The sequence below is a fragment of the Coffea arabica genome, chromosome 5e (assembly GCF_036785885.1).
Source record: "Coffea arabica cultivar ET-39 chromosome 5e, Coffea Arabica ET-39 HiFi, whole genome shotgun sequence".
In the NCBI taxonomy this organism is placed as follows: Eukaryota; Viridiplantae; Streptophyta; class Magnoliopsida; order Gentianales; family Rubiaceae; genus Coffea; species Coffea arabica.
Window position 1 is genome coordinate 5,562,949 of NC_092318.1, and position 15,448 is coordinate 5,578,396.

Below are 15,448 nucleotides of genomic sequence, written 5' to 3' on the forward strand. Positions count from 1 at the left end.
AACAACATTTTTTGGTTCAAAATGTGAGATCAAAGCAAAATTGTCCATCAATTGTTTTGAAGAGGAGCGAGTTCTTACCTTTTCGGATAGATCACCAATGATGAGCTCTTTCGGATGGTTTTGAACAAACTTTCAAACTCTTGGAAGATCTTTAAGTGTACCAACATCCCTGTCATTATCTTGCAATGTTGGAATATCTTGAGAATCATCTTCCTTTGAATTATTTTCTGGTGAAACATTGTCTTGATCATGAATTGTGAGTTTTTTAAGTCCTTCTTGAACACCTGCATCGTCATCCTCATCACAACTTTTGGAAATGTTACTATTAGATTCATCAAAAGTAACATGTATAGCTTTCTCTATAACAAGAGTCCTACGATTATAGAGTTTAAAATCTCTTTTATTCTCACAATAACCTAAGAAGAGTCCTTTATCAGATTTTGTTATCAAACTTTTCAAGATATTTCTTGATGTTTAAAATGAAACATTTGCAACAAAAAACTGTGAAATATCCAATAATAGGCTTTTTTATCAAACATCAACTCATAAGCGATTTTGTTCAAAATAGGTTTCAAAAGAACTCTATTCGTAGCATAGCAAGCGGTATTAATGGTTTCGACCCAAAAATATTTTGGCAAGTTACATTCACTTAACATGGTTCGTGCAACTTCTTGAAGAGTTCTATTCTTTCTTTCAATAACACCATTTGTTGTGGAGTTCTAGCAATTGAAAACTCATGTGTAATTTCATTGTTATCACAAAATTCTGGAAAGCCACAAAACTGAAATTTCGAGCCATTATCACTTCTAATCTTAATGATTTTCAAACCAATCAGATTTTGAACTTTTATGAATAAGGAAACAAAATTTTTGAAGGCATCATCTTTGTGTGTAAGAAACATTACTCAAGTATATCTAGAATAATCATCAACTACAATAAAGTAATATCTTTTGTCACCTAAACTCGCAGTTTGTGTAGGACCAAACAAATCAAGATGTAAAAGTTTCAAAGGTTTTGTAGTAGAAACACATTTCTTGAGTTTAAAAAAACTTTGACTTATTTTTCAAATTGACAAGCATCACAGATTTTGTCCTTTTCAAACTTAATTTTTGGCAAATCTCTAACAAGATCTTTTTTAGAAATTTTTTTTAGCAAATCCATGTTGAAATGACAAAACCTTCTGTGCCACAACCAAGGGTCTTCAATTGTAACTTTAAGACATTTTAAACTAGATGAATCAATATTTTCAAGAACAACTACATAAATGTCATTTATCCTTATTTCTTTGAAAATAGTATTAAGTTTTGAGTCAAGAATAAGACATTCATACTTTTTGAATAACACAAACAGATTTCTATCATACAATTGACTAACACTCAACAAATTGTAGCTCAAATTATCAACTAAAAGAATATTGTGAACAAAGGTTTGGCCATTCTTACCAACATCTCCTATTCTAACAGTTTTGGCTTTGTTATCATCTCCAAAAGTTACCTTTCCACTTGATTTGGGCCTGAGGTTGATGAATTGTGATGGATTACCAGTCATATATTTTGAACATCTACTATCTATGAACCATTTTGATTCCTTAACGATATTCACCAAATTCACCTACACAAGAGTTCACAACATAATATATGGTACCCTTTACTTTTTGGATTCTTGAGAGTTAGCATTATATCTAATTAACCACATGCATTTCATGCCATTTCTCATATTCTTTCTAACATAACAGTTACTCATCATGTGACCAATTTGACAACAAAAACTGCACATGATTAGTGAACTACTTGCATGGACAGGTTTAATAAATCTGATTTACCTTCTCTTATAAATGATAAATTCGTTGGCACTAGAATTTAACCTTTTCTTATGAATGCCAAAAAAAAGAGGTTTTGAATCATTCCTTTGAGAACAGTTTTATTTTTTGTGTTGGAGCAACTCATTAAGATCATCCATTCTTCTTTTCAAGTTACCTTGTTCCTTTTTGAACAAATCACAAGACTTTGTTTTTTTATCTAGCTCGATAAGCAAATCAGTCTCAATTATTTTCAGGTTATCATTTTCAATTTTCAGATTCTTCTTTTATCGAAAAAGGCTTGCATTGTCTTGAATAAGAAAATTGATCTTTTGTTTTAGTTCCTTGTTACTAGCATAGGATTCTTTCAAATTGTTATGTAGTCTCTCAATGAAGGCATTAACATCATCATCGGATTCATTATCACTATCAAGTTGAAAATTGCAGGTAGTTACCTCTTCATCATCAATAGCCATGAAAGCCATTTGGGCAGATTCCTCTTCTTCTTCGACTTCACCTTTTGAGTTGCAATCATTCCATGTAATTTGAAAGTTGTTAAATTTTGGTCTTCGTTCAACCTTTCCTTCATTCTTTTTCTTCATTGGACACTCATTTACGTAGTGTCCAAGTTGACCGCATTCAAAGTATTTATCAGTTTATTTTTATTGAACTCTTGTTTCTCTTTGTTTCTTGCATTGTTGAACTGATTTGGGAATGAGTTACTATGTCCTCCTTTTCTGAATTTTCGTTTGTTGAGGATTCTCTTGAAACTTTTTGTGATGAGAGTTAGATCGCTATCATCAACTTTCACATCTTCTCTATCCAAGGAAGCTGAATCATCTTCATCTTAAGATGCCTTTAGAGCAATGCTCCTTCTTGTTTTTGTATCCTCTTCCTCTTGCAACTTGGACTTAAGTTTCAGCTCATAAGAGATTAGATAATTAATAAGAGATTCAATAGACATGAAATTTAAATCTCTAGTCTCTTCAATGGCAGTCACTTTACTCTCCTAACTTTGGTCAAGGCGTTCAAAATCTTTCTGTTTTTCTCACCTAAGGTGTATTCATTTTCCAACACCTCTAAATCTTTAATGAGATCATTGAATCTACAATATATCTTATCAATTTTTTGATAAGGTTCCATCTTAAATGATTCATACTTAGTAACTATAATTGATTTCTTTTGTTCTTTTACATTCTCACTTTCTTCATGGATCTCTCTTAGTTTATCTCAAATTTCTTTTGTAGACCTACAATCTTTGATTCTAATAGACTCATTTGAATCTAAAGCACTATACAACACATTCATAGTCTTGGCATTCAAGGTGAGATGAGTTCTATCCTCAGCAGTCAACTCATTTCTGGTTTTTGGTCTTGGCCTATGAGTGACATCATCAATTGTAGAGGCATCAAATGAACCTTTATTAACAATAAATCACAGTTCAATATCAATAGATTGTAAGAAGATAATCATTCTTTCCTTCCAACTCACATAATTGGATCCATTAAATATTGGGAGTCTAGTGACAGATTGTCTTTCAAAAAATATGACATTGTTGGTTATCATTTTTACTCTAAAGTCGATTGAGCTTAATTTCTAGTAGACCAAACTCTGATACCAATTGTAAGGATCGAAAACAACCTAAGAGGGAAGGGTGAATTAGGTTAATTAAAAACTAACCAAGTTATGAGACCCTTTTTGATTAAATATGAAATTTACCATCTTTTCTAGATGACCATATAAAGGAACAAATAGTGAGAAAGCACGAATGCTCGTGAGTAGAAGAGATGAGCACTTTAAATTGTAAGATAGTAAATGAAAGAGATAGAATAGCAAACCAGATTTCAAACTCCTTTTGAATTTGAATATCACTTTATAAAGCAAGTTTCTTCAAATTGATCAATTACAACCAATCGTTGTATACAAAGGAAGGATCACTTCCTCCTTACCTCAAGCCATACTTAGTCAAGTTAGGAAGTTTTACAATCACTCGGATAACCCTCACAGAGCTACACTATTGAAGTAATTTTCTAACACAAGAAAAGCTTCTAAGAAACTTATACAACTAAGAGTATAAATCTTCCTTTAAGAGTATTTTATTGCAACAATCACTCTTGATATGATGTAATCTCAATGTGCAAAGTTGTACTAAAGTGGTTGACTTTGCTCAATTTATATGAGGTTGAAAAGTTCATTCATTAATACTTCCAATGGATAGAAAGCAGCTGAAGAACCAACTATCCGTTGGTAGTGTCGGACATCCGGTAGTTCTGTTTTTTGCGTCCGACAGCAGGCAGTGAGCGAAAGAGTTTTTGTTACAACCCCACCTTCTCCTAGGGCGTATCCTAAGGGTTAGCGAACTGCCTACATAACTCTCGCCAGAACTACTAAGTCGCACACACGAATGCCAAACCAGTCTGAATGATATCACCACAATCAATTGATTCAACGATAACAAATAATAAAAAACGAAAACGAAAATGGAAGTGAACAGTGACTACCACATCACAATCCGGCCAAGACTTGGTCGGATTGCCGGCCGGATTTGGGGCAGAGAGCAACCAAATTTTTTTCTCAAAAACCCCTGCTAATCCGGCCAAATATCTGGCCAAGAACTGGCCGGATATACGGCCGGATTTGATTAACAGTTTTCCGCCAATTTTTTTTTCTTTTCTCGTTCAAACTCTGCATTCGTCCGAATCCCAATCAAGTACAAGTAAATTTTATATAACACTAAAGAATGTACATTTTCAAGCAATTATACCACATAGCCATAAAGAAACACTTCTAAATACACACTTTGGTAACTTTACAAATCAAAAGAGAACATCGGATCAAGATACAATTAGGGTTTGTCCAATTATAGAGGAGCTTTACAAAAGAATATGTATACTAGCTTGACTCTTTCTTCAAAACATCACAGTTCCAAATATTATGCCCTGTAAGGAAAACAAAGGCAACGGAATGAGCTTTCGTCCAATGAGGCACCACATACCAAGTATATGAAAATCATAAAAGTGCAAATTGTACTCAATCCAAATATAACCATCAAACAAATGTTAATATCCACCACATGTAAACAGGAGAAAAGGATATAAACGACTCTCAAGAGCCCATTTCCTTTTTTACAATACTTGATCACAGCTCGTTGACTCCCCGTCAATGTTTAACGAACAAACATGACCGTAGACCCCACTTTACCTCAATTTCGGTCACCACACATACCCGTTACCGGGTCCGAACACCAAACAGAACAGATGTGGTAATACTCGAGTATACCGGAATCTAGAGTCTCAATACCCAAAGATTTCCAGAAATAGTCCCCATGGCTTGTCAATTTTCCTTGACTAAACCTCTTGCTGGCTCGATTCAATTGACTACCAATGAGGTTGAGTTCAGATTTAACAGTAAAAGTCGTTGGATACACGTCCAAACGACACCAGTTCAAGCACAACCAAGAGATTCCAAACGATACAGTAAACAGTCAAGTAAGCAATAGAGAACGAGTGTGATAAAGTACACCCTTTTCTCATCCAAAACAAACAAAGATTACAGTCATTCAAATCACAGATTTCAAGTACGCATAAAGCAAATAAACAACAATTAGTGAGTGGTACACTCACCAGTTCAAATAAAGTTAACTTTATACGTTTCCTCCCGAAGTATGTCTTGAGTCACTAGCACGTCTTACGAACAACCAAGAAAACAATTGAGACTCGATTACGAGTCGTTTACCTATTTAAATAAACTACTAATGCAAGGCCAAATAGAACTTGGAAGTGAAAAATAAGGAACACTTGGTGCCAAAGGTTTAGACTACCCTAAAGTCTCTCATTTCCACTCAAAGAAACCCAATTCAAAGGAATCACATAGAGTCAAAAATTGGACAGCATTTCCCCTTAGATTTCCTTATTTTCACCCTACAAACAAACACCAACTTTAACTCAACTCAACCATAATTGCACACACAACACATAAGTTATAAACCACACCTAACTAGGGTCACAATACCCTTCAATCTTAGCCAATTAAAAGCTTTAAAACAAACCATAATAAAGCCCTAAATTCAAAACCCTAAACTGAAATTTAGCTACACAAGCTGAAATTCTTCGGAGGCAAGTGAAACTAGCATATCCAAGCTCAAAATTACACATAACAAACTACAAAACCATGGCTAATCATTAATCATCACATGAGGGCAGAAAATTCACTAATAAAACTGAAATTTACCCTAACCCTACTTCAAATCATAAACTTTCTCACAAAACCATATATTTAACAATTCTAAACCACTAATTTACAATTATCAAAAGCAAAAAAGGGATTTCTAGGTAAGTTACCTTGAAAACTTATGAAAGATGGTAGTTTAGGGTTTCTCCTTCAAAAACCACTCCACCAACACCTTTAATCCTCCTTAGATAACACTTGTATGGAAGGGTTTGCGATTTAATCGGTCGGAACTCAAGATTTGGATAAGAAAATGGATGATGAAGTTGAAGTTTTCCCTCTCTTTTCTCCCTCTATGGTTCGGCCAAGATGCAAGAAAAATGAGGAGATTTTTGGTCAATTTTACATTTAGTAAAGGTGAAAGAAAGTTGGTCAAAGTCCAACCTCCATTGATTTCATGACACTTGTCATTTCCTTTGCTTAATGTCATCATCTTGTCTTCCAATACTAATTAATCTTGCTCACCTTTAATTGTCCCTTAACACCTTATAAATAATATCCCTTATGCAAAAATTTACCTAATGATCAAAATTTATCGCACTTCACGCACTAGCTGGTCCCACGTCCTATAAGTGCTACTAACGTCACATAAACTAAATTGTACTGGGAAAATGAGTTAGAAACTATACTTACTCATAAAAATATTTAGGAATTAGTCTAATAAAGAAAAATATAGAAAATGTATGTAAGGGGATAAAATAATGACTAGAAAATAAGAAAATTTTCGAGTCCTCACAGATTTTCTTCAATTCTTTCGGACGTCTGGTACCAACAATGCTTTTGCATCCGAAGTGACTCATTGTTTATCGGACGTCCGGTGCTTTAATGTTTTGCATCCGATCGAGGTGGTGAGATAGAGGGAATGTTCTTATCCTTTCGGACGTCCGGTAGTGGAGTTTTTCATGCGTCCGAAGTTGAGCAATTATTATCGGACGTTCGATCCAAGCTTTATGAGCGTCCGACAGCTTTCAGTGCTCATTTGTCTCTATCAACATGTACTTAATGTTTGAGCCTGATTTGTAATATTGCTGAAAAGATCTTTGATGAGATATTAGTAACATCCATTTGTTTTATAAACATCAAAAAGCAAGGGACAATGATTCACAGCTGTTTATTACTAAATAATACATGCTAAAAAAAAGTTTTGAAACTTTTACAATATATAATTACTATTCAATTTTGCAATGGTTATTACAAATCAAGGATTCACATTTACAAACTCAAAATAAGGTTTAATAAATATACAATAATATTAGAGTTAGGATAACATTTCACAATGAAGTTAAACAAAATTGATTAAATGCAAATTAGGGAAAAATTTTAACTCGTTGATAGGCTGCAATTTGCTGCTAAATTTATAATTATTTTTCCTTTAATTTTAGTCAAATATTGTATTAATTGATGAATTTTACTTTATTTGGTTAATGGTGCTAATTATAGGAAAATAAGCAAAACGTGATTAAAAGGGACAATTTTCAGCTAATTTGGTGATGGCACATTCGAAACTTGTTTTCAAGTTCAGAAAACTCGGGAATTTATTGCGCGCAGAATTTTCTAGTTCGAGTCAACTATGGACATCTTTTGGGTGAAGATTTGGGAAGACTTTGATTATATTTATTAGTAGTAGTATTGGATTAGGAAACATGAGATATTATCTCTTGTAGTTTCTTTCTTTTATTTAGGAAATATGTTTTATTAGTTAAGTAGTTGATACGAAGTAGGAAACAAGAAAATAGGGAAAGCTAGAATCTCACTTGATTAGTATTTCGGCTAGACATATTTAATGTGGACTCTTTGCTTTTGCCAAGGGGAGGAACGAAACAGGCCGCTTGGGTCTTATTTTTCTTTCTTAGTCAATTCTTTGGTAAAACACTTATGCGAAGGTTATCAATGAATTCGTGTGGATTTATCCCAATGATGTGCAACTAAATTCTCCTTTTCTATTCAAAAAATAACAAAGGGTTTGATTCATCAACATTTGTGAGATCTAATCATTTTTATCAATTTCTTTTATTAGTTAGTACTTGTATGTCTTCTGGTTTAATTTCTCATGGTTGTTAGTTGTTTGAATATCAAAGACGTCTGATATTTAATTCAATCTAATGAACTATTGTCAATTAGGACAGTTAAATGCGTAATTGTTTAATTGTCGTAAATTAGTGACAACTAATGTGATTGGGGCCATGTTAGGGAGACATATGATCTAATTTAAATAAACCCTGGTAGTATGTTTGTTAATTAGAATAGAACTTTTCTGATTTTTAACGCAATCAAGGAATTAAATCTTATGGGTGTACCTAGGGTTATTTCTTGGTTAGGGAAATAATTAACGGGCGTACCTTAATTATCAAGATACTAAGGAAAAGTTGGTTGTTTATCGTTTATATGACAACTATAATCTATTTATTAGCGAATAATTGAAATAATTATTGCATCGATAATCAGCTATTTGAACCATTCATGGAGTTATTTCCTTGGCTAGAGCTTGTTTATCCTTGAATTAAGTTTAATTTGCTTTAGTTTAATTGTTTTTAATTTGCATTGATTGTTTATTTTTATTTTCAATTGTCCAAACTCTCCCGATTAATTTTCAATTAGAAAGAAAGAAATTTTCCTCTTAATTCCTATGGAAACGACCATACTTACCAATATACTCGAATAAATATTCTTATCAATAGAATTTTATTATTGCACAAGCCCGACATCTGTCACTTGTGATAAGAAATGTTGTCATTAGGCACATACCTAAGTTAGTGATAATAAGTTGTTATCACAAGTCTCTGGATAATGACAATGTGGAATGTTGTCATACCTTATGATGTATCAATGACAAGTCGTAATCCGTCGTCACAACAGATAGCTCAAAAGCGCGAGAATCTTCCTGTAAAAGGATTTTGTGACAACACCTATGGTGATAACAAAAAGTCATCACAATTGCTCCTTAATCAGTGACGACTTCCAAACTTTTCAATGTTTGAACACAGACTGTGACGATATGTAGGTCATCACTTTGAAAGTTGACATTAATCGCCAAATATCTTGTAGTGAAGGAAAAATTAAACCCAAGTTAAAAATAGACATAAGGTGATAAAATAAAGCCTAATACCCAAACCCATCTCTTGTAAGGTAGAGAGAGAGAAACGAAAGAGGGTAAATTAGTATTTTTATTAATAGAATTGGAATTTTCACTTTATTTTTTTTTTTGAAAAGTTTGAACATCAAGTTTGAGAAGGTTCCAGGAAGTTTTCCGCACTTATCCATTACCAACTAACAAGCGTGCACACACACACTAATTAGTACTACACGCACCACAATTCATGGTTGGACCAACCAAAATAAAGGAATTTTTCGAAAAGCCTCATATCAGGCAATTTTCTACCAATAATGCTCATTTCATAAAGTTCACATTTTTGGTGTTCTGTGAAAATCTCTCCCCACATAGGGTCACCGTATGTCTGAAATGTGACGACCTTAAGTTGTTATTTTCTTTTTTTTTGTTATGTGTTAAAACGTTGTGGAAAATTTTTTTTCTAGGAAAAGGCTTTTTTTTTTTAAATTCATACCTTCGTGCTATGAAGAAATTATTTTTTAAAAATTTCTGCAATTGTCACATTCGATTTAGATGCGGCGACCTGAATTTTATTTTATTTTTTTAAGAACTTAGCCGTTGATCAACCACTGATCAACAACTGTTTGGATAGTGAAATTATCCCAAATTATATTTCGCTTGCATCATAAACACATTTTCTAACTCACCTTTTTATATTTCCAACCAACTTTTTATCTCACATACATCACATCATAAAAAGTGTTACAGTAATTATTCCAAATAATATTGCAAATAATAACCTATCCAAACAATGACGTTTAGGTTTCAAAATTGAAAATTTTTTATCCTAACTGTTGATTGATCATCGCTCAATGACTTGTGACATAGATTTGGCTCTGTTTTAAAACACAAATTTTGTTTTACAAATGTAAATTTTTTTATCCTAGCCATTGATTAATCATTGATCAACGGCGAGTAATAAGGTTTAAGTTCTGTTTTAAAACACAATGTTTACTTCAAATTTAATTCCATTAGATCAATTCACAATTTTTTTTCAATTTTTTTCGCTTTTATGTGGAATTTGTTAGGTCACTTACTATTGGGGACTTAATATCAACTCAATATCAATAAACACAGACAAGATCATACTACAAACATGGATTAATGTATCGTAATTATTTTTTATATTTATGGATATTATTGATAAGACTTTAATAATTCAAGTTCAATTATAACTGTCTAATATAAATAAATGAAAGCGTTGTAATATTTTGAGCCGAGACGTTTAAATGTATAAAAATTATGTAATAAAAATTATGTAAATGTCAATGTATAAGAATTTGCATATAGATTGTCCAGAGTGTAGACAAGTGGTCAAACATGTAGGGTGATTTTCTATGGATGAGAGCTATGAAAGACATTATTCCCTCAAATAAATAATTCTTTGATAATTTTACTTTAGACAAGGGTTAATTCCACTTGGACCCCTCAAACTATGCCCTGAATCCCACTTAACTTCCTAAACTTCAAAATGGGACACTAAAGTCCCTAAACAAAAAATACCGTCTCACTTAAGGAAATATTTTGACAGAATCTGAGGTGTCGTTAGTTTTCCTAGAGCGTGCAACACGCTCTGTTAACCGAAGGGCATAGATGAAATTTTTCATAAAAAAAAAGAAATAAAATGAGCCAAGAGAGGGAAAGTTTCACGTCATATGACTAATACCTGTATTGTGTTTACATGACCCGATCCAAATCCATATCATAAAAAGGGTCGGATGTGCCCTAATCAAAATGAGAATAAATTGGGACTCATCAACGGGGAGGGGAAGAACGAAGAAAGAAGAAAAAGAAGCACGCTACGGCAAAACAGGGCAGATGGTCAGGGAAACTTGTAATTGTGGAAGACAAACACTACTGATGACATCATGGACAGACACAAACCCAGGAAGACGATTTGTGCGATGTCCTCAGTATAAGGTAATGAACAAGATGTTTTTGTAATTTGGCTTGTTGCTGGAATTTAGGTGGTTTTGTGAGTTGTTTGATGATATTGTGGTATGAAAATAGGAATCGGGAGGCTGTAAATATTGGGACTGGGTTGATCCTGAGATGTGTCAAAGGTCTAAAGAAATAATACCTGGACTGTTACGGTCCAAGAACAAGATTGCAGCTGAGGTCGAGACGTGGAAGGAGATGGCCAAGGTACAGCAAGGAAATGCGAGGAGATTGAAGATGTACCTGATGCTTCATTGGGGTGTCATTCTCCTGTGGCTCTTTTTTTTCAAAATCTGGGGCAAAAGGTGAAAATGAAGTTGGAGAAGAAGCTGCCCTATGATGTGGGAAATTATTATTTTTGCCTAATGCTGGGATCAAAGGTCATTAGGGGGTAGGTTATCCAAGTTTCGTAGTTGTAGGTATTCGGAATAGGTTGGTGTAGTGAACTATGTACATAAGTTGGTTCTGGTGTTGATACTGCAATACTGCAATGGATGAGTGTTTTTGCTGGTTATGTAAATTGCGGTATCAGCTTTTACTTTCGGATGTAATGCATTATTAGTGGAGCCTAAGTGTACCCTTGTACCAACCTGGGATTTAAGTCCTCTGTCAAGTAAAATGGATGTATTTAAATGATCCTTTTAGAATTCTATTTATAACTAAAGTATGTCTCAGCATTTATATACAATAGTTCCTGTAAATTGTCCCCTATTGTCCCTTGTTATCAAGTTCATTATAACATGGTACCAACCGGGGCATTTCGTAGACAAAAAGGCAAGCTTAGCCTTACACGAATAAAAAAGAGTAAGCTGTTACTACTAAAAATAGTTACCATTTACAAATATAGAGCAGGTTGTTGTTAGTACTATCAAAAACTGCTCATAATTAAGCACCAGTAGCAAATTCCAAAAGTAATTCCCTAACACCAAAAGCAATCTGTTAATTCCCTAACGCCAAAAGCAACCCTATTTGTTCTTGGCATTTAAATTCCCTAAACTAACATGTTGGTTCCCATCTCCATGGAGCTGCACATTGTCAATGCCAGTTGAATGCTTGTGGTGGCCTGCAACCCTTTGTAACATAGATAAGTTAATGCACATATTACCCCTCCAAGTGAATGGTGCTGGAGGCAGTCCTTGTACAAGGTGGAAATTTGCAGATAAGTCCTTTGTGTATCTCTCATCTAGGTATGATTCTGGAGCTTTCATTGTTACTCCGGGACTGTGGGAATAAACTATACCTGCAGCATTGGAGTTCAACTGCATTCATTAAACAATAACAAATGAATAAGAAAGTGATTGGTCAAAGTAGCAGTAAATTTAAGATTATATTCAGCCACTTGACTTACGTGTGTACTACCAGTAGCCTCCTTCGCACTCACACCAATATTGGCACCTTCTGTATATGGGTTAGAGGACTCAGCACCTGTGTGAGTAGCCCCTTTCAAGCCAAGTTCTCCTATCATATCAAGCGAGTTTCTAAATGTCCACTGTCGATATTTGCAATTGTTTTTACTGTGGCCATATTTACAACCAAATGAGCATTTTCTGGCTTTTTTGATAGGTGGTTGTCCTTCAGCACCAGTTGGTTGATTGGATGGCTCATCTTGGGGCATACTTGATATGCTCTCCTGGGTATTCAGTATACCCACATCAGCAGTTAACCCACTCTTAGATGGCTCTTGAGCAGTTGAATTGTTGTTAGAAGGGAAGCCAGATTGGAGTTCATCTCCTGCAGCACCATGTGCCATACTAGGCATCCCATCTTGTGTAGTAACAGGTTGCTGGGCAGCACCTGTTTCATTGGCAGATTTCTTATTAGTTTGGCAGCTTCTCTTATTGTGGCCATACTTCTTGCACAAACTGCAGCTCATCTTAGTGCCAACCTTGCTCACTTTGTGAGGTTTATTTGGATTGACACATGATTTAGAAGTTGTTGCCTCTTCACCTGGACCCTTTTTCTCATTTTCTTGGGTCTACCAGGTGATCTTCCAAAGTTTGGAGGCTTCATTAGTTGTAAATTAATGTGCTCCCACAAATTTGGGCCATTGATAGGATTTAGTACGGGATCATAACTTGCCACATAAGTAGTCTTCAAATATGTGTGAGATACATGTTGCTCAGGTTGCTCATGCCTTCTATTAATGCATGCAACAGCATGACCACAAGGAATTCCTCTCAGTTGCCACTTGCGACAGCTACAAGTTTTGCCAGCCATATCAACAACAAATTGCTCACCAAAGGGACAAGATACTTGGTACCTGTTTGTCCCCGCATAAGAGGCAATACACATGCATTGATCCTTTTTTTGCTTTCTCAAGTATTTCAAAAATTCTCGGACAAAGGAGACCTACAGCAGCAAAATATATTTTGTTAATTTCAACTGTAGTTATCAATAAGGGCAGCTAATAATCATTGCATTAACACATCAACAAAGATGACAACAAGGTACTTAACCTTTATGTTTAGCCATTGCCTCCCTATTTATCTCCATTCTTCTCAATAAATACAGGTAAATGGTCTGCAACATGCCTATTATGGGCAGTGATCTAGCTTTTAATAGCACAGCATTGAAGGACTCACACATGTTGTTAACCAGAATGTCACAATCCAAACCAACCCTAAAATGAGATCTTGACCATGTTTTAGGGTCTTTGTCAGCCAGCCATTGATGTGCAAGTTCAGATTGTTGCCTAAGCAACTCCATTTCACGTTTGAACTGGTTCACATATGATGCCCTTGCACATCTCCACAACCTATCTTTTAGTGCCAAGCCCCTATGACTGAGTTTGAAGTTGGAGTACAAATGTTGAGCACAACACCTATGTTCAGCCTCCGGGAGTTTGTCTCTAACTGCTTGGACCAATCCCTATACCAATCCAAGTCAAAAGCAGATAGTTAGTTACAATATGATAACAAGGTTTAATAGCTAATTAGTAAGTCTAGGATGCTAATTTCAGTTTTCATTTACCTTTTGTTTATTAGTCATTATGCACCAATTCTTTGAATTTGAAATTCTCAAGTCCTGGACAAGTAATCCCAAAAACCAACTCCAGTTATCATAATTTTCCACTCCTACCACTGCTATTGTCAAAGGATACATTTTATTATTCGCATTCATGCCGACGGCTGTCAAAAGCTGTCCACCGTAAGGGCCCTTTAAGAAGCACCCATCCATTCCAATCCAACATCTACATCCTGCTAAATATCCCCGTTTCAATGGCTCTAGACACATATACAACCTCTTGAATCTAGAAATTCCTTCATCATCAACCTCAGACTCTACAAAGACAGTAGACCTTGGATTTGCTCTTCTCAATTCTCCACAGAAGTCTTCTAGCAATTCATACTGTTTCTCATGGGACCTTTCAATTGCAGCTCTAACTTTTCGAAGTGTCCTGTATCCTTGTTTTAAGGAAAAATCTACTTTGAGCTCTTCAGTCACTTTGGTAAGTAGCTCATGTACATATTGAAGGTGTCTTTCTCACCTCATCTAGAAACAATTTACTGGCCAGTCTTGAGGTCATATTCTTGTTATGGAATACTCTACCACAACTATGTTCATCACTCAGTGTTTTAATTTGAAAAGTGCTCTCACCTTGCATTTTTGAGCCAAAAATCTCCCACCCACAGCCTCTATATTTCACTCGTACCCTGTTTGTGTCATTCTTGGTGAAGTAAACATCCCTCCCATCCATAATGGCTTGTATTCTAATTGCCAATCTGAAGATAACCACTGATGTGAACTGCTGGCCAACAGTAAATTTAGCACTTTTCATATCAGTTTTGTCATTGAAAACTGGAAACTTAGGTCTCTTATTTCTACGGAGCCCAGATTCTTCATCTGAGTCACTTTCACTCTTCAACTCTGCAGAAGCATCTGATTCATATTCTGATTGCATGCCATCAATATTTATCCCATCAGCATCCTCACAACCATTGTCTTCGACTGCCTTTTATTTTTTTCTGCCTACTTTCTTCCTTGTTTTCACATTTGGGTTAGAAGGCTCGGCTTCGTTTTCTGTGGGGCTATAGCTGAATTGTTGCCCAACATTTATGCATTCATCCATGATATCAGCTTCGTCTGTTGCCATTTCATAGTCTGAGTCCTCTAGTTTTTCTTCAATAGGCATGTCTTCACCTTCACCATTATTATTTTCCATTGCCTCCTTGGGTTGATCATCACCTGAGTTGTCATTTTTGCTTCCTCTAGCAGGTTGCACTTCACTATCTTTGCTACTGTTATTTCCCTTCTCAGCATTCACATCAACTTCATTGATGTCATATTTCTCCACTGGTTCCCCTTCCACTTCTTTGCTATTGTCAACTCTCGACTCTCCAAAGGCAGTTTTTTCTTTCTTTGTCATTTCATCTTTT

General features: G+C 35.0%; 1 protein-coding gene across 1 annotated transcript; it reads right to left on the reverse strand.

The window, feature by feature from the left end:
• Positions 1-12,962: 12,962 nt before the first annotated feature.
• Positions 12,963-14,973, reverse strand: LOC140006853 (uncharacterized). Its single transcript, XM_072049520.1, has 4 exons — positions 14,670-14,973; positions 14,043-14,476; positions 13,582-13,940; positions 12,963-13,332 (listed from the first exon to the last, which is right to left on the reverse strand). Exons 1-4 carry the CDS (start codon positions 14,971-14,973, stop codon positions 12,963-12,965), a joined length of 1,467 nt encoding a protein of 488 aa, XP_071905621.1.
• Positions 14,974-15,448: the final 475 nt, after the last annotated feature.